At 36.6% G+C, this 21,089-nt stretch overlaps 1 protein-coding gene across 18 annotated transcripts in view; it reads right to left on the reverse strand.

Annotated features, from left to right (window-relative positions):
• MPDZ (multiple PDZ domain crumbs cell polarity complex component) overlaps positions 1–21,089 on the reverse strand; it is a 182,703-nt gene that overhangs the window by 25,666 nt on the left and 135,948 nt on the right. For 10 of the 18 annotated variants that reach the window (XM_037998405.2, XM_007969229.3, XM_037998410.2 and 7 more), the window contains 7 exons: positions 17,589–17,687; positions 14,152–14,314; positions 11,847–12,043; positions 10,602–10,693; positions 9,968–10,058; positions 7,712–7,792; positions 70–162 (listed from right to left, as the gene is read on the reverse strand). In XM_037998405.2, coding sequence (XP_037854333.2) covers positions 70–162; positions 7,712–7,792; positions 9,968–10,058; positions 10,602–10,693; positions 11,847–12,043; positions 14,152–14,314; positions 17,589–17,687 — 816 coding nt within the window. The remainder of the gene's footprint in view (positions 1–69; positions 163–7,711; positions 7,793–9,967; positions 10,059–10,601; positions 10,694–11,846; positions 12,044–14,151; positions 14,315–17,588; positions 17,688–21,089) is intronic. The other 8 variants (XM_037998409.2, XM_037998413.2, XM_037998417.2 and 5 more) reach the window with 1 other exon arrangement.

The following is a 21,089-nucleotide window of genomic DNA, read 5'->3' on the forward strand; positions in this document are numbered from 1 at the left end:
ATTTGAGTGATATTCCAAAAGTAATTCCCTCCCCAACTACTTAGTGACAGCAAGAAAGGTAAACCTCACCGTGGCTGCTACCCCATGCTCTGTTAAACTCTTTATGATGACTCCACGGAGTGTATCTTCTTCGCTGATAGCAATACCCAAACCCCCCTGATCCTAGAAAAGTAAAAACAAAAATGCTCAGAAGACTTGAGATAGATTAATTTTATCCAAATGGATACCAAGGGTAAGAAAAGCAATTAAAACTCTTCTAAAGTCCAGAAATCTAAGACCTTAGATCTTACATCTAAGATCTTAGAAATCTTGTCTTTTCTTAAGCAAACTTTCAAATTTTCCTAAAGGGAATAAATTTTCCTCCATCAAATATTCAAGTGTTGTCACTCTTCCCATATGTCTGACATCTTTAGTAACTTTAGCAAAATATCTGGACAGCAAAAATACATTCAATAATTCAATCAAAACATTCAGCATTTACAAATTTTGTCTAATGACTGAATAAGTCATTCAAAACCAACCAAAGAATCCCACCTCCTCTCTGGCCTGTCACTTGGAAATAACAACAGGATCTAGTCCCTTCATTCTTTTCTGCCCCTTTTCTTCCTCTAGCAGGCAGACTGCCATTACGGATGCAGACTCTGTCCTTTTGGGGGCTGAACACTCAAGAGTTGTTTCTCCAGAGAACAGCATTTCAATCTGCTGCAGACTGAAAATGCCTCTCAGTCCCAAGACAAGTTCCGAGAACCTGTCAAGGCTGGGGAGCTACATCTACTTTGCTACATTTTCCACATTTCCCTTTATCAAAACCAAATGTTCAGAAATATTGGCTTTTAGCTTTCTTTAATGTTTACTTTAATAAAATTAAAATCGAGTTTTTAACATTTTCATGCTGGCCAGAGCCAGCAACCTAATTTTTTCTCCAGAGAAAAGTTACAAAAAGCAAAGAAGAGAAAAGGGAATCTTGACATGGTTTCTCTGAAATATACACGAGTTTAATGTGCCATCAGAGATGTTTATGGTAATGGCTATGACATCAAGGTAGGTTTCAACATCATTTTAAAGATTATCAACCTGCAGCTCTTCTGAGGTAGATTATTAATGCCTGATGAGTTTGAAACTGTCACTGACCATCTCTCTGCTACCTCTCTCTTTCCAGGTAATCAGTCATGTGTATCTGCCAGAGTAAGCTGCACCTTTAGAGTGAGCAGAATTGACTTTACCTTCTACCTAACAATAGAAATTTGGATATGCCACTTAACATCTCTAATCCTCAATTTTCTTACCTACGAAATCTAGATTTTCTTGTCTACAAAATGGAATAATAATACTTGTCACGTAATGGTCAGGAAAGTACTTTATTGGTACAGTGGGTATTTGCTGATTGTTTACCTAATACTGCTTCCCATCTTACCCCTTTATACAAATGGATTTTTATTAGAATATCTAGCCTTCCCACCCACCCCTCTCTTCCCCCAACCTCCATATTCTCTCTCCCACCTTCTTCCCTCACCATGTTTCAGGCTGCAGATTAAAAATATGAGCAGAAATTATTTGATACTTCTCCCTTCAAGAAGGAACCTAAGAGCAGGGGCTTGACTTAGTGACTTGATTCTAACAAAGAGAATAAAGCAGAAGTAATGGTGTATAACTTCACAGCCAGGTCAAAAAAGGCAAAGGGGCTTCCTCCTTGCTGTCTCTCTTGGATAACTTGCTCTGCAAGATGCCAGCCGCCATTGTCCTAAGAAAACTCAAGCAGCCCCATTTAGAAGAAATAAGGCTTCTTGCCAACAGCCATTTGGGTAAATCATCTTGGAAGCAATGTCCAGCTCAGTCAAATTTTGAGATGACTGTAGCCCTAGCTGGCGATGTGTCGGCAATTGCACAAGAGATTCTCAGAAGATCCCCCAGCTAAAATGCTCTGAAATTCCTAACCCATAGAAACTGTGAGACCATAAATGCCTGTTGTTTAAGTTGTGAAGTTTTGTGGTAATTTGTTACATAGCAAAAGTTAAGGAGCTCCAAGAATGGGGTTTGAACAACTGAAGTCAATTCTACAATTACAGTCTCATGGTCATAGTCCCTGGCTCAAAAGTAGACACATGATCTGAACTGATTCAATTAGGATAATCTTGGAACTTTTGCTCAGAAGGCTTGAATAGCCATTCTCTCCCTTCTCCCAAGATACATATAAAAGAAGTAGCGCATGGCCCAACTATGGTTGGCAGCCATTCTAAAACCATGAGAAAGACAAGTCTTGGGATAAAGTTGACACTGAATGGCACAGTATCACACAGACAGGGAAAGAAACAGGCTCTTGATGACACTATTCAGTCACAGGACAAACTACCCTTGAAGGTTGCTGACCTGAGTCCACAAATCCTCTTCCTTGATGAAACCTAATAGAATTAGTTCGCTTTTTTTCCTGTTATTTGCAACAAGAGGAGTCCTAAAAGAAACAATAAGCAACAAATCTGCATGCATAATATGCCCAAACTCAACTAGAATACTACAAAAACAACTATATACACATCAACAAACTATTTATTGATATCAGAAAAGCAGGATGAGGCTGGGCGTGGTGGCTCAGAACTGTAATCCCAGCACTTTGAGAGGCTGAGGCAGGTGGATCACCTGAGGTCAGGAGTTCAAGACCAGCCTGGCCAACATGGCGAAACCCCATCTCTAATTAAAGTACAAAATTAGCCAGGCATGGTGGTGCACACCTGTAATCCCAGCTACTCAGCAGGCTAAGGCAGGAGAATCGCTTGAACCTGGGAGGTGGAGGATGCAGTGAGCCGAGATCACACCACTACATTCCGGCCTAGGCGACAGAGTGAAACTGAGTCTCAAAAAAAAATAAATAAATAAAAAATAAATAAATAAATAAATAAGAAAAAGAAAAACAGGACGACAAATAAGAAAGGATAACAGCATATGAGTGTGCAATTTTTTATTTAACTGCTCAACTTTCCAACTTACTTTCACCAGAGTGCATATAGTCCTTAGCAAGAAGAGATCTGAGATACTTTGTTTGGGGCTAGTTATTAAAACACTACCATACAGAAAATAGAAAACAAATTAAGGAAATATATTTTCATGTTTTTTTTTTCTGTTTTAAAATATTATTTTAAAAGTTTTTTAGAGATGGGGTCTTGCTATGTTTCCCAAGCTGGTCTTGAATTCCCACCTCAGCCTCCCATATAGCTAGGACTACAGGGATACACCATTGCACCTGGCTTCAAGGAAATATATTTTTGAATGAGCTGTATCATTAAGCAGCTAGAAAAGAGTAATAAACAAGAATGAAAAGTCGAATTAAGCTTAACAAATTATTATTATTTGGAGGATTATTTTGAAGGTAGAAGCTTCTCTAAAATTCAAAAGAAGAAAAACTCTTAATCCTATTTCAAGGCTTTCCCCACATAAACTTGTATGGATATGAAGCACAGCTTTGACAGTCATAGAAGGCTATTACCTGCTTTGATGCATGGGTACTTCCTAGGGCAAACTGTGCTAAAAATCAATCTTTAATCAAAACTGTTTTCTGATCAATTGAATTTGCATTTCAGTCAGCGACTGTGGGTTTAGATTCTACATATGGGAGCTTTCTGCTTATACTTCTATTTTCCCATTTTTAAAAAATATAAAAGATTAAAAAAAAGATAATTGACTTGTCAAGAGTTTCTAAGGAGTCAAAACAGAACTAGAAATGAGCTGTTAGTAGAGCTCTCACTTTTAGACAATGCAAAAATTATTCTCTTCCTGACTCTCCTGATCTCAACATCTTTCCCCCTTATGCATGTACAGCACATAACCGTTTATTCATTCTTCCTTCTCAGATATTTACTCAGTCTGAACTATGTCCATGACAGTAAGTAATGGGAAAGAAAAAGTGAGAATTTCTTCTTTCAACATGTGTACGTTTTAGATGTACAGTAAATATACCCACATCAAATTTCATCACAGGAGACAAGCTCTTGGGTCAAACATGGTTAAGTGACAAATAAAATGAAGACATTAATAGTAAGTACTATATAAACCAAAATATTGAAGTAATATTTCAAAATAAACACAGGTGAGATTTAAGTTCGGTCTTTAGTGTATGTAGGATTTATATAAGTTAAAAGAAGTCAGAAAGACCAAGTGATATAAACCAAGGCAAGGAGGGATAAATTCTCAAAACCTTCTCCATGAGCTCTTGATTCAAATCACTTTGACTGAAGTACAGGATTCCTAGAAGGAACATACAGGCATTTTAGAAAGGCAGATGGGGCCCAGTAGCAAGTTGAAATAGGTAATGGATGGGAAATGGGACTTGGAGGCAGAAGACCAGAGTTCAATTCCAGCTCTACTATTTGGAGTTATGGGAACAGTTCAAAGTGGAGAAAACAATAGCAAGCTCACAGGGTTGCTAAGAAGTAAATACCATAATGAACACATGTTACATTACCATTAAATTATTATGTCAAATAACTAACTATAATTTAAAAAAATGTAGGATAGTAAAAATGACAAAAGATTTAAGCTGATTCATGAGTGTTAGAAGCTGTTTCTTTCTCCCTTCTTTGCTTAATTGAGTTTTATTCCCAGAGCCATATAATAATGGGGTTAGGAGTGCCAGGCTTAGTGTAATATGTCACTTAACGTCATTTTTAACAATGGCTTCCTCAAGAGATGTTTTCAAGGATATATTCTATCTGGAACTCAGAAATTCATGGTTAGAAGTATTAACAAAAATAATTATAATAACTCACACTGTGGTAAGCACTTTGTATAAATTTTTTCATTTAATCCTTACAATAGCATCTCTAACGTAAAGGGATTTTCCTCATCTCATGAGGAAAGTGAGACCCAGACAAGTTAAACGGTATAGAAAATAGCCTGTTGTATGGCAAGAGTGACACCACCTTGAAGCGAAACTGCCATGGTGACCAGTGTTTGACTCCTGCATACCAAGGTGTTCTGTAGCGAGCCCTGTAGCATAGATAATCCTTCATAAAGACGTTTACCTAACCTCTCCACTGGTAACAAGTTTCAGCAAGAAACTCTGAGACGTGACCAGCTACATGTCTTTATCCTTGCTACGTAAAGAATACTTTCTGGAGGGTGGATGCTGGGATCCACTGTATTGTGGCCACCAGCAACATGGCTTCTGTACGTAAGTCCCTGTTAAGCATTTCTTTCTGATAAACTGGATTTGTCAGCCTCTCTCTTCAGGCTCCCAGCTCCCTCAGTCTTTGGAAGTTGGTTTGCATATACCTGCTTACCATGGAACAAATGGCTTGCCTATTGCCCAGAGAAGTTAAGTGACTCCAAAGCCCACACTTAAAATCATTAAAATCATGGTTAATTGCCTCTTCTGTCTAGCTACTTTTAAAAGATTCTTGTATCCCCTTACTTACTTTGGCTTTCATCAATAAATACATTCTAGCTACCTGAGCTTTAGATTTGTTTGAAATCTACATATAAATGGAAGCTTTCAGTGGGCAATACATTGAGGTTCTCCAAGGTCCTGCATTCCTCAATAGCATCTAATTTAGAAAGGGAAGTACACATAATAGACATCAGCTGAATAAATAAAAAAGGAGGCGAAAGGCAGAAACCAGCTTTTATATTGCAGAACGAAGGAACCTTGCTCATTAGCTCATCCAATCCCAACAATAACCCTTAATATAGGCAGCCCATTTACAGAAGAAGAAAGTGAGGACCAATGGGATTAAGTGATTTATAGCCGATCACTCAGGATGTGAGAAGGGCTTCTGACAGACAGCACAGGCTTCTGTCCACCCTCATTGCTAAATGCCCAACCAAAGAACTTGAATGTATCTGTTAGGAAATGAACGTCCTTGGGAGGTTCTGAGTAGGGGATTAAGATGCTATGAACATCTATCAAGCACCTTAATCAGGTAGTCTAATGTGGAAATAGAAAACATCAGAGAAAATCACTGACAAGTAGCCATCAGACAACTCTATACCAGCTTATTCATCCCTAATTATTAAAACAATAATAATAGCAAACAATACTTGTATATGTGTGCCAGGTGCTGGAAACTGTACATATGTATATTTAATTTTCACAATATTACTTAATTCTCACTACAAGTCTATGAGGTAAGTTGGACAATTATTAAGTCCATTTTCAAAGGCAAAACTATGTACAGGTTAAGAAACATGCTCAAAGTCACAGTCTCAGCCAGTGAGTGATAAATCTAGGTCTCTGACCCAGGTGGTCTGGCTTTAAGTATGTGCTCCCAACCATTACAGTAGGCTGCTCTTTATTCATCTAACATGTCATTCCAGAAACATTTCCTGGGCACTCATTATATCCTAGAATATACTAAGCCTCAGATGATAAATTAAAATCCATACCATGAAAGGATATTTTAAAATTATCTAATTTTAGACTTTTCTAAAGATCAACATAAACAGATTTTTTTAAAAAATCATTCATTATAAAGTATTCAACATACATTTAAATGTTTCATAATTAACAAATTATAGGGAAATGATTGCACTGTTAAATATTATAAACTCTTCAGGATTTAGGAGGAAAAGAAACTAAGAGCGGAAATCAGAAAGGGAAAGAGGAAGATGTCATCTCTCTTAAATGGAGACAGAATGAGGGATTCTCAAACTGAAGTGTATGGACTTCTTGATAGAAAGGTAAAAAGACTTTAGCAACTTCTTTTCTTTTTAACCACAACAGAAATAGTCCATCATGATAAAGACTCCTCTTATGTGTATAGTACAAGACTAGAGCGATGCATTTTTGTATATAGTTATCACTGTAAAAAACGGCAATAAAAATATCAATATCGTCAGGGTATTTTTTCCCCCTGAATACTTAACAGAATCTGACCATGTGCCAGGATAAAGGTGCTATTATCATCTTCAATTTACAAATAAGGAAACTGAGGCAAAGAAAGATCATACAATGTGTGAAGCGTGTACTTGATGAAACAAGGATTCAACCCAGACAGAATGACTCTGGAGCTGAGGCTCTCAAGCATCATACTGCACTGCCTCCTGGCTGGAGAGTGGCAATACGGACCACTCTCTTTCCTTCTGTCTGCAGCACTTCCTATAAATATTCTCTGACCTCCCTACCCCACCTCCTGCCTTCCTCTTCTTCCTGGGCACTTCACTGCTCTTTCAGCTTATACTCATGCTCTTCCATTGTCCACCTGCTTAACTGCAAGAGCCTGAAGCACCCAAAAGTATTTATAGGTTTCTGTTCAGCAAACTATCTCTTAAAGGCAATCATATGAGTCGAAAATTCACTTCTAAATATATGAGCTTTCCTATTTTTAAAGGATAAAACTATAATTTCTATTTCTTTATTTTCATTTCCTCCATAGCGGGACCTTAGTAAAGGAATCAATGGACAGATACCTAAATTTCATAATTTGGAATAATTACAAAAGGGCAAGCTGGACCCCTGATAAAGTATCAGTTAGCACAGTAGTTTTCAAATTTAAATGTGCATCAGGCAGGTCTAATAAAACACAAACTTCTGGGCCCAATCCTAGAGTTTCTTATTCAGCAAGTAAGTTTGAGTGGGCCCAAGTATTTGCAATTCTAACAAAATCTCAGATGATGCTGATGCTGTTAATCTGGAGACCACACTTTTGAGAACACAGTGAATTAGAATTAGAACACTGATGTAAAGGAACTCACATCATTTCATTCCAATTCAAAGCAGATTTACCTTAGGAAGCTCCAGATGTTGCACATTTTTAAATGAACTGAGGTCCACAGCTGCATCAGAAGTAGTAACAGTTGGCTCTGTCTGACAGAGGGAAAGAAATGACAAAAAGGACAACTGCGTGTTAGGAATTTTGATTTGTTTAAATATAAGGGCCACTTACTCAAAATTATTTTATACATTATACAAAATTATTTTAATACATTTATTTATTTTAATACACTATTGTTATTTTAATACATTTATTTATTTTTATATATTTTTGCTATTTTAACATTCTATGGAATTTATGAACATTATATTCTTTTCAAAATACTTATGAGGTGTAACTGGACGACAATCAGTTGAGAGCACAGATAGACCAAGTGGCTTGAAGACTGCCTGGATTTACTGTATAACGAAAACTGATGGCAGCCCAGCTACCAAATGGTGAAACTCACTGACAGAGCACCAGCAGAAACACCATTCATTATTCTTTACTGCATTATTTATCAAGTGAATTGAAAACTTTGTTTTACCTGAACGTTATTAAAAATTCCTTAAGAGACATATTTAGTACAAGTAATATGAAAAAAATATATTACTTTATAACCTAGTTATCTTAAATAACCACATGGCATAGTTGAATGTTAGGAGCAGCCAGAATGAGACAATGATTTGTACATCTATCTTATATACACATAAGCTCTATTTTTATATATTGATTTAGGGAAGAATGTTTCTCTTCCTACAGCTATCCCCACTGATAATCACCAAGGTTCCTCTAATTTAAAGCTTTTCATTCTCTACTAACTCCTTTTATTCATCATACACATGTACCCAAAGCTTTCCTAAATCAAAACAAAACCACTCTCCCAATTCTCTATCACTCTCTAGCCACTGCCTCTCTCTCTCCTTGATTTCTTGTCCATCATTTGCCTTCTCAAAAACCACTAAAAGTCTCCTAGTTACCAAACCCAAAGGACTCTCTCTACTCATCGTCTCGCTGGATTCTTGCTACATGGCAGCATGTAGAGCTGTGGAGTGTACCCTTGAAAGACACTGTCCTCCGCTGCTCTGCCACATGCCCTCCTGGTTCTTCATAGCCTCTGATCTCTTTGTTCGCCTTCCTCCTTATTGTTGCTACCACATGATTCTGCCCTTGGCCCTCTTTCTCTCTAAATGCTTTCTCAAGCACCTCAGTTTCCGTGGCTTAGAAATGCCAAATCTGCATCTACAGGAAATCATCTCTAAACTGGAGACCAAATGTCCCAATGTAAACTTCTACCAGGCTATCCAACAGCCACTTTGTTCTTACCCTGCCACAAATAGAATGTACCATATTTTTGCAAATATCTTTCTGTATTTTCTATTTGGTAGAAAACAGCCATCCCTCATATCACTAAGTCAGACATCTGAAAACCTTTTACATCCTATCTGTTTTATTCTCCAGTCCAAAGAGCAATATCTGGTATAAGGCAGAGTACTCAGAAAATATTTGTTGGTTAAACACATCTTCAACCATTCATTTTTCCTCAATGAGTACATTTAGTTGGGGATGAAGTATTACCGATTTGGGTCTTAAACATCTGATGTAACCATTCCCTCTTCTAGCTTTAGTTCAGGTCCTCGTTAACTGTTTCCTCAATGATTCCAATAATTATCTTACTTCCTCTAACTTCTCTCCCCTGCTGCTTCTGATTTTTCTCTACAGTACTGCCAGAGAAATTTTTAACTATACATTTCTCATTCTTTGAGCTCCACACTGTCTCAAAGACAAGGCTGGCACATGTTAGCCTACCAGTGTATTCCATGATCTGACCCTTTCCCCTCTAATATTGACCCTTTCCCCACCAGCTCCCATTCCCTGCCCCTCATTGCTCAGTGATGCTCTATAATTTTGTTCCCTGCACTGGCCAGAGTATCCACGCCATTACTCACTCCATGCCCTTTGCTTGCAACATTTTTACCCCCCAAATCTTCCAACATACACTTCATATGTAACCTTCCCTATAAAGTTTTATTCTCAATTTCTTTTCAGAGGCAGAACTGATAACTCTTTTCCTACCCTCACTACAGACTACAAGTACTCTTCACATAAGTGGTATGCTTATTTCCATGAGCGTCTTCTTATACTAGGATTTACACTCCTTGAAGGCCAAGGATATAACTTATCTACCTCTAAGATCCCTCTCTAAGTGTTAGGTGATTGATTGATTGAATTAATAAGGTGCACATCAATCAAGTCTTCCCAGAGAAACAAATATAAGTTACATATACCTCCTTATTTTGAAGATTTTCTGAGGTAGAAGGCAAAGGTTCTACTGCATTTCCAGGACATACGGCCATCTGATTCACTGCATCTTTATTTCTGAAAGCAAAAAAACAACAACCTGTTATAACATAATGGTATTATTTTCATTCTCTTACTTCAAAAGTCAGAAGGTTATCAGAGAAAAATTTTTAACCCCCAAAACCTGGAACTATGACACTTACATATTTACAAATATTTTCTTTTCTTTCTTTTTTTTGAGACAGAGTCTCTTTCTGTTGCCCAGGCTGGAGTGCAATGGCACAATCTCAGCTCACTGCAACCTCCGCCTCCCAGGTTCAAGTGAGTCTCCTGCCTCAGCCTCCCTAGTAGCTGGGACTACAGGCGCATGCCACCATGCCCGGCTAATTTTTCGTATTTTTTCTTTTTTTTTTTTTTAGTAGAGACGGGGTTTCACCATGTTAGCCAGGATGGTCTCGATCTCCTGACCTCGTGATCTGCCCACCTCGGCCTCCCAAAGTGCTGACATTACAGGCGTGAACCACCACGCCCGGCCACAAATGTTTTATTTTTATTCAAAAGAACTCCGAGTAGAAATGCTAACAAAAAGTATTTGGTAAACTAGCAAAAGAAAATGATCACCTGATAAAAATTATTTTCACTTTAGAAGGGGCACATTTAATGATTGATGAGGCATTCTGATGACTTCTTCCATATAAAATCTGACCATTGATCTGTGAGAAATAAATAGCATTAGTTGGGCCTGAAATTTTAGTATCATAAACTTTTATCATCCTTCCTCATTAATGAAAAGCACATTTTTTCTTCCTTTCAAATATATTTTATATTAAATGTTATATATTTTCCTCCCCAGAACATGAACCTGACTTTTCATGGTGAATAAAAGAATAGCTCATATTTAAAGCCAGCATTAAAATAATGCACATGAAGTCTGACATCCATGGACTGCTGATAAAGAGGCACCACTTGGACCAACTGCAGGAGAGTAGATAGCAAATTTCCTGGCAGGCATGGGGCTCCCAGGATGCTCTGCACAAAATGAGGGCTCTATGGAAAAACTTGTCACCTGCAAGACCATCCTGGGAAGTTCCTTACTGTCGTATTTCCCACTTAGTCTCAAAACTCAAGCCCTGGAAATAGGTCACTGGGAGAAGAAATGCTGGGTAGATTCAGGATTTAGGCAGCAAACTGTGCCTAAACAGTATAGTGCCTAATGCAAATGACTGGCTCAGTCATTTGGTCGTTTAGTCACTGCCAACTGAACCTTCCCTGTCTATAGGGAAACATACTCAGCATGGGAAGAATATAAAGGCAGTATAAAATCATGTGGATCCCAGCCCAGGAGGGGCAAGGACAAACAACACAAGCAAATAAAATTCTAAACCCTATAAAGTATGGTCCACAAATTTATTTTGTTTGGCAGGCTGAGTTACTGCTTGTTATTTAGCCTTAACCTTGACCCCACCCCACCTCACCCTCATCACTTCTCCCATTAGTGATTCAAGTTCCAGAATGTCCAGTGGGTCAGCCTCTGGGGAATTACTGGTCACTTGGCTTTTCAAAAACTCCTCATAAAAATGCAGCACACAAAACAAATGCTTTTGAAGTGTGAGCTTTATTACTATCTTGGGGCAAAAATTGTTTCTGGTGCTACACAGTCATGACCTTTTAATGGATGTTAATGGGAACATGGACTCTACTTAGTAGAAATTTGGTGTAGAGCCAGATTTGCTGCAATGCATCTATTTTATTAAGCAAGCAATGGCTTTCTCAGTCGCTATAAGGTATAGGTGATTTTCTGGAAACTGACGGTTCCATTACACTTATAAAACAAGAATAAATTCAAAGTTTTCCACAAAAACTTACCTCTAGAAGCTCATCTGCAATTTGTAATCGACCATCTTTTCCTGCAGCTCCATTTGGATCAATCCCCACTATGAAGACACTCATCCTGGATCGGTCTTTGTTCCCAGCAAGACTTAGGCCCAAACCACTATGACCTTTCTCCAGTTCAATCATATGCAGCTCACCTGTTAGGGTTCCATAACGCTCTCTGATATTTTCTACATACAACAACAACAAATACATATTTAAAGTTAATTTACAGTCAAATGCTTTACTGTGGAAAGCTATTTAGTTTTATCTCAAAAGGGCAGTATTTAGTACCAAAATGTAATCTTTGTCAGTTAAAAGCTAAATAGACTAGTCACTTGGGCATCAGGACTGGTTTCCTGGAGGACCCAAACTTTGAGGAATTTCTTTGCATCTAGGGTGCAGAGAGCACAATGTCTGATTAATCAGTTCTCCTTGGGGTGGTTATGCCAAAGAGAAGTAATTCATATTTACAAACTCTCTTTTTTTTCTTTTTTTCTTTTTTTTGGAGACGGAGTCTTGCTCTGTCGCCCAGGCTGGAGTGCAGTGGCCAGATCTCAGCTCACTGCAAGCTCCGCCTCCTGGGTTTACGCCATTCTCCTGCCTCAGCCTCCCGAGTAGCCGGGACTACAGGCGTCCGCCACCACGCCCGGCTAATTTTTTGTATTTTTTTAGTAGAGACGGGGTTTCACCATGTTAGCCAGGATGGTCTCCATCTCCTGACCTCGTGATCCACCCGTCTCGGCCTCCCAAAGTGCATATTTACAAACTCTCAAAAGACTATGATTAAACCAGAAACTTGATCATTTGCAGAGGAGAACAGAACTGAGGCATCCAGAATATCTGTGTTCACTGAACAGTGGGAACTTTTCTCCCATTAGAATATCAACATTGTATATCACATCATGTTGGGCAGTTTCTGGGTAGATATATGCAAAATGAAGGGAATGAGCTTCCTTTTTGCACAGAGCTATCACGCCAGGACAACTTGATACACGTATCCCAGCTTTGGGACACATTTCCTAATTAGATGACACCATTTACATCTCCTACCCCACAGCTTCAAGAGGTGATGGTTATTGTGCACCCTATTTAATCTGTGAGGGCTAAGGCCTCACGTAGGTGCTCCAGTGCACAGCCACAGATGAGCAACCAGCCAACAGCCAGCATTACTTGCCAACCATGTGAATGAGCTGTCTTGGAAGTCCAGCCCAGCTGGGCCCAGTCACCCACCGCCCTTTGATAGATTAATAATAAATTATTGTTTTATGCCATTACATTTTGGGGTGGCTTCATAATAGAAAACCGAAACATTCCAGTTCACATTTTCCTCAAGAGTACATTCTGACCACACTGATTGTTAGCAATACGCTCTAGCGTCACTGAGAACAGACTGAGAAACCTACAAACTTTACCAGTCATCTTAGAAAGTGTTACTATATGGCTAATGGGCTAATGTCATGCATTCTACATTGATTCCTAACTGCATCAACCTCATAAACTATTTCCTGATTCCCACAATATAGCAGCACAATTTTTATGTTCCGTACTTCCTAAAAAGATGTACTGCAGCTTTCTTAAAGGAAATAATTCGATTTTTAAAATAAAACTTTTTAAAACAATGACATTGATAACTTTGGGCTAAATTTTAAGTATTTTCCTGTAAAATGGTATTTGCTTAGAAAACAGAGACTCTCTATTGGCCCTAATAACAGCTGCCTATGAAACACTGCTGGGCACGAGGCGCTGTGCTTAGCACTCTTTTGGCACTGTCTAATTGAATGTTAGCAACCTGAGGGGAGAACTCCATTTTAAAAAGAGAGATAATCACTAGGCTAAAGCTTAGAGACAGTTAAACAGTTTAGTCAATACCTAAAGTTTTTATCTCCACAATTATACTACATCACCATTCTGGTATAGAAAATGCACCAGAAGTTCAAGGTGTGATATCAACAACAGCCAGATTTTACATGAGGAATCTGAGGCCCAGAAAGGGGTGGTGACTTGTTCAAGACACAGAGTGGCATAGCTTCTGAGAGAGTGCCCTGTCCTTATTAATTCTCATACAAAAGGCAGAGTGAGCTTTAACAGCACTTTTAAAGGAAAGGAAGAGTATGATTTCATGCTTCAGGAATGTATGCTGTATTCAAGCAAAACAAACACCATTTCTTTCCACACAGAACTGCAGTATATATCACAAAGCTGCAACATACTTATTTATCCAGGGCACAATCCTTGAGAAACTCAGAGCTATTTTAATACCTCTTATAATTAAATGCATCACAAAAAGACAACTTACTCCAGCTGTAACCAAACTCATCCTCTTTGTCCACATCTTGTGAGGTTTTGCTTGCAGATGACTGTGTGTGATCACTACCCATTTCTGCAAAGGCTGAAGGAGGGGGTGGGGGCACACTGCACAATGGAGCCTTCTCTGGCTCTGACTCTGACTGACTGGGTGCCTGTGGGAACAAAAAGAATGCAGTGGGTTTGTGCAGTCTAAGGAAGAAAACTTCAAGAAGAAGAAATAAGATTATAATGTCAAAAACAAGACTGGCTTTAAAATAAATAATGGAAAGCTCATATATGTATATAATATATATATAAAATAACAATGGAAAACTCATATATATATAATATCTAACAAATAATGGAAGGCTCAAATTCTTAAATATTTTATATAATATATATGATATATATATATAAAAAAACATACATATATGAGCTTTCCATTATTTGATATTTTAAAGCCAGACTTTGTTTTTGACATGATATTCTTATTTCCATATATATCTATTTATATATATAGATAGATAAGAAATATTAGATGGGATTCAGGCAAAGTTTAAATATATTAAACTAAGTAGTATCAGAGAATAATTCACTAAGCTTTTATTTGCTATTTTAAGCCAATGAATTAATGAATTTGAAGGCTTAAATGACTTGGTAGAAAATTGAACTTTTCCTTCTAGAAAAAAATGTCATTCAAAAGTTATAACGTTTGGGTCTGGGTAAGATTTGAGGCATGTAGAAAAATCTGCCAAGAAACTGCAGAAAAAAAAAATTAACAAAGAAGTTGCCCTTCAAAGCTTATTAGTGAGACTAAACATAAATAATTATTTATTGCTACCTGAATCCTCTCTCCACATGATTCTCTTAACAAATCCAGGACAGCAAGTATCACACATGCAGGCTTGTCTACCAGGGAGCCAGTTTGTTAGCACAGAGCACACACTCGGATCTGAGAGGCATGGTTTTAAGAACACCAGCTTTCCCTTGCCAAGGCAGATCACAAGATAAATGAGGAAGCACAGAGGCTCCTTAATAGAAAGCCAAAGCGTGGCATACTGGCTGTCACTTAGGGTCATAGGTCCTATTTCAAAAAAAAAAGGACTTGGCATCATCAAGTTCTTAATATTGCAAAAATAATTCCAGTTTTTGCCATTAAAACTCCAATTACTTTTGCACCAACCTAATATTATAGATGATCAAACAGAATGTTAAGAGTTTGAAAGGTCTTTAAGTCACTGAGTTCATTTTATTCATTTTGCAGATGAATAAACCTTTTGAACCTGACGCTATAAGAAGTGAAAGTTTTTGTTTCAAATCAAACAGTGGTACTAGATTTCTTTTTGCTTAACTCTTAATCCAGTATACTTTCCATTATACCATGATGTCTCCTCCAACTTGCATAAGTAAGACAGTACCTAACTCAAAGGTCAGGGACATCCAGCTAAAGTTCTAACCTTGTTACAAAGCTGTCCCTGATGCCTTGAACCTATGGTTTTCCTATATATCTTTATTTTACTTTTTTACTGCATAAGAATTCCTCTGATACAATGTTTTATTATGTATGTTTATATCTAGAAAAACATTTTTTTTAAACTGACTTCTTGTAAGGATACATTAAGTGATAAACATGCACAAATTACTTAGCAATTATTTATTGGTACCAAGAATTAGAATACCTAAAAAGATATCTAACACTAGAACTATCTGAGACTGAATGTGACCTTTCTTTGTTGATTCAGAAAGCACTCAATTTTCTGGCAAAGCAAAAAGCTGACTGATAGGGATTTAAGGGCCTAAGTGTCAGATTACAGAATCTGCTATATTGAAATGTACAGTCTATACATCAATGGACAAACAGATGAAAGCTACTAATGTAAATGGAACCCTTGTCATCTTCCCAAATGCTGTGCCATAAATGTCTCAAATTAATAATATACCAATAAAAGCGAACACACACACATACACACAAAACCCTCATTTGATCCAATCAAGTTTCATTATCATAGTAAAAGGAGCAAGATATGCACTTTAGAATTTTTCTGGCTAAAAAAATTTACTTCTCTGTAACAACAGAAAATGTTATCAAGCATTGATTAAGTCCATTCCATTTTTAAAAAGTAGAACAAACTCTAATTTAAACTTCCCATAATTTTAACAAATCTAAAGATGACATTTTATAGATCTTGCTGCATAATTTTTCTGAGCTGTTATTTTAAGAACAAACAAACAAACAAAACCTGCTTATCTGAAAAACTGTCTGGGATCTCAGGCACAACATTTTCATACTGTGAGTAAACCAAAACCTACCTGACTAGTAAAACCAATATCAGCCTCTATTTACTTGAGGGGCAATCAGGTGTTACATTTTCATATCCCTGACACCCTCATTCTCATCAAGATCATGTATCTGCCTTGTTAGTGACACTTTTTAAAAGGTATTCATGAAAATATAGCTCTTTAACAAAGATTGCATAGCCTTCATTGTCAAAAATGCAATGTATACTTGAAACCACTCCATGCCGTGTATGTACACATCAAGTACAGCACACACATAAAGCACACTGTAACACACCCACATACGAAAATTCCACACTGACACAAACCTTAAAGGGTATGGGAGCAAAAGGGTTAGTTGGGGAACAATAGAAGATAATCCTACTTGAATTCTGTAATTCCTATAGCAATAGAAAACATATTGCTTCAGATATAGCACTTTTGGTTATCCATATCAATACCATGGTATTTATTACAATAACATGGAAATCTGATGAATATTCATAAAGTGTTTCCTGAAAAAAAAATTGTTGACTGCTTTCTTCTTTTTCATGATCAAATTATGGTATACAAATTCTTGTAAATTTTTGTTTCAATTTTGGTTTTATAATTTCATCAGAAAATGAGAAGATCCAAGTATAGATTTACGAGCATTGAAACAGTTACGTTTCCTGATTCAGGCAATTACATGGGCATGCTTCATGAATATTCAATAGACTCCTGCATGTACACATACACAATTATTTGTGCAGTGATTAACTCATGGAAGAGCTTTTATGATCACCTTGTAGAAGTCTGAAAAGGATTTAAATCAACACATGGTTTTAAAGAAATTATGTGTGAACGTATCACACATTTGGCAACTAACAAAAATTTAAATATCAGAAATTTTAAATCACACCAAAATGAAAGAAAAGCATTGGACTCATGATTCTCCCTTACTCTTCAGAAGGGCCATTTAATTTCAGCAATAAAAATAAATATTCTCTGGCAGGAAAATGTGCTTAAGAAAGGATTTGCATGCCCACTCCAAACAGCTTTGAGGGTTTTTTTTTTTTTTTTTCCTGCCCAAATGTAGTAAATAGTGAACTGGGACAAAGACACAGCAATAACAAAGAACAAAACATATGCAAAAGGCAACCAACAGCAAGACAATGGGCATTATCCAACCTTGTCGGCGTTGATTTGTAGAGAGTCAGCAAATGGGTTAGTGCTGCTGAAGTTGTACTTAGGGTAAAGGTTGTGCGGCAAGGAAGGCAAAGGGGATTTCTAAAAGGAAACATAAGAGGCGCTGAACGCAAAGGAAATGTATTGAAAACAACTCAGTTTTAAAAGCAAAGCACATACTGATTTAAAGAACTGCCTGTGTGAAACTAGATCCTAACAGATCCAGTCATTAATAGCAACATCTTAAAACAGTCTGGAACTAAAGATTTGTTTCTGATGACCTAAATCTATACCTGAGTCTAAATCAGGTCACAAACCACACAGGAGACTAGTTGTCAAAGTGATTCCAAATTTCTTTTATTTTTGCTCAATGACTTCAGTATTACTAACAGAGGCACATATATTTTGCCCATCTTATATATTAATACACATTTCATGAATATCAGTAAACATGTTCAAAATTAAAACCACACAAGTTTTTTATTTACATCTAAAAGCTAATTATGTTTTTTAAAAATAATCTGTCTAGAATGCAAATTATAAATTGGTCTGCTAGTTCATTGGTAACCTTCATTATTCTTTTATTTTGTCTCCCAGTAAGGAAACTTTCATATTTTGACTTGATATTGACAGTGCTTCAGAGCAATTGTATTTTTTAACTTAAAAAATCAATAATTTATTAAAAACTGAACTCCTGTACAGTGGTGTTCTCTATTTCTGCCCAGTTTTTGTGGAGGGAGGAACATGGAGATTCATGTTTTAAATAAATTTCCTATAAAATTGCCCACATTATTGGAGAATTTATGAGGCTTTAGACAATATTTGAAGTCCTGCCTTACAGTGTTTCTCAGAGGTTTTGTGGCTTGCCAGTAATAAGCCCTGAGCCAGACTGTTAGAGTTGAAAATACATATTAAAGCCAGGATGACTGCCAGATAGAATTTAGCATTTTCATAGTTTAAAAAAAAAAAAAAGTAATTTCCTTAGCACAATAAATTCTTCTCCTTCTTTTCACACCCGCTATCTTTTTCTTTTATTGACTGTATCTTTCAGGGGAAATTGCAGACATTTAAAATTCATTTTGGCTCCAATTAAATGTTTGTGTTACTTCTCTCTATAAAAAAGCCCCACTGGCAGGCGTCAAGTATAGGGAGAGGTTGTCATGTGACACCACCCTGTATGGGAGAACACTCTGGAAAGACTCTATCCTCAGTATGCCTGCACTAAAGCTTATGCCACATTACCCTTTCAATCTGCTCTTCTTGCAATGTTTTTCCTACAGAGGGAAGACAGGAAAAGAAATGGGCACAATGACATTTCTGCTCATCTCAACTTTCTCTCTGCTTTTCAGTTTAAAATGTCAACTCCTGCTTTACAAAAGAGAAGATCACAAATACCAAGACACATGACCATTTATTAAGGTGGAAGAAATGACTAGGCAGAGGTGACAAATACATCCTAGGCAAAACAATTCAATGCTATGGAAGGTGGAGATTATTTCTAATGGGACTTTTAGGTTTCCAGTGTACTGTATAATTCTGTAGAACACTAGAAAACAAAACTAGCAACAAATGGAATATGTAAAGAAAGCTCTAGTTTATAATTTTTTATTACTTTTGTTTTCTTTTCAATTTGCAGATCTTAGAGGATTAGAATTTGGCCCTGATAGCAAAGTGTAAAAGTATAGCATAGGCACAGCAGATACAATGGTAGATTATTATTAGGAAAAGATTTTTAGAAACTATTTCTTATTAAAAAATCAATGATGATACTTCTGTCTATAGTCTCAAGGGCTGAGAAAAGCAGAAATATTAACAACGAAGCAGCACAGGGAAGACAAAAACATTCTCTGGTCCATATTAAATAGGGCCCGCCTTTCAGTGAGAAAGTGCGGTCAGACTGAATTCTGTGAAGGGTCATACAGGTGAAATTATCAAGGCTACTTCTGGAAGTTTCTGATTCATGAAGAGCCTAAGGGCCAAAGCAACTGACTGGCTTTTCACCTTACGTTTAAGATTTCCTAGGAGCTTTATCTTACAACTACAGATAAAACAATTATCAGTAAGAGACTTTTAAGTATGTGCATTTGTGAGTGTCCCTTTTAGATTACTGGAGACCTAATTATCTCCATAAGGAAGTAAATTATTGAAACAAAATATATCTCATTTTAAATGCAAAATTAATTTTAATTTTCTAAAGCAAAATAAGTATGACTTGACTAAATATGTCATTCATAACAAGATTTACCCTGGAACAACTGCTATAAAATCAGGTATCATTATACCTCAGAGAGTAAAATAAGAGTGTTTTCCAGGTGTATGAGACAAGGTCTTCCCAGCTCATTGGAAAATGTGCCTGACACTGAAAGGAATATTTGTAGTTTTAAGTTTTTAAAGCAACATTGAGAATCACTATTCAGCAATTTATAGTATTGTCCCAAATGATGTAAAAGTTGTAAATTATAAATAAAACAAAAAAAAGGACTAAAACCCACCCACAAAAAATAGCTTTAACTTAAACACCCATTTAACATTATTATGCTGTGTGTATGTTTAACACACAAATGGAAACAAATGTGAAAGGATTTATAGTTATTTAAACAAATAGAATAGTTCTGTAAAGAATGCAGCATAATGCAGCCCTACCATTTGGCAAATTTTCTTTCTGAATGGATAATTATTACCTAACAATAAACAACTGAATGATTAAAAATTGCAGATGTTGAAGTGCTTACATTAAAAACTACTAGATTCACTCTTTACAGTAAACCCAGACCAGAGTTACACCTGTCTTCACAACAGAAGGAAGGGCCAGTAAAATAAATTAAATCTGGTCACTTTACAGTCCATGCATAGAATATTGATAAGTTATTTTGACAGAGCTCATCTAAAGAGCTGTTGGTTATTTTCATCATTTGAACCTTAATATCTTAAATTCTTAATTTCAGAAGTTAATTAAACTGAGCCCTAATATCTTAAATTCTTAACTTTACAAGTTAAATTAAATGTATTTTGCAGATAAAATTAAATATTTTAAGTTTTAGATGATACCTTCAACTTCCCTCACATATGTTGATATTTTTGTTTTAAAGACAACCAACCCTAAAAACTAGTAAGCAGGTAATTCAAAGAGAATCACTATGATAGAGGTTGTTAACTTAAACCCAAAAAAGGAGCCTGTAAGTCTTCAAGACATCTAGGAAATGGTATGCAATTTTTGAATGGATGTGTATGTTTCTAAAGAACTTTCACAGGGGTATGTGAATCCAATATGCTTAATAACTGCTGCATGTGAATTTTTTTTTTCATGAGGCACAAAGAAGGACTCAAAAAAATAGTTTTAAACTCTTGGCATAATTTTCATCTTCAGCAGCAAGTCATATCAAATCCAAAGCCTTGCTCTGTATTTTTGTTAACAACAATCATTAAATGTAACTTACATTTTCTAAAATGTTCTTGAAAGCTATTTTACCTGTAGTGACTGATGGCAAAATGGGTTGGTAGGTT

This window comes from Chlorocebus sabaeus, chromosome 12, assembly GCF_047675955.1.
Source record: "Chlorocebus sabaeus isolate Y175 chromosome 12, mChlSab1.0.hap1, whole genome shotgun sequence".
Taxonomy (NCBI): Eukaryota; Metazoa; Chordata; class Mammalia; order Primates; family Cercopithecidae; genus Chlorocebus; species Chlorocebus sabaeus.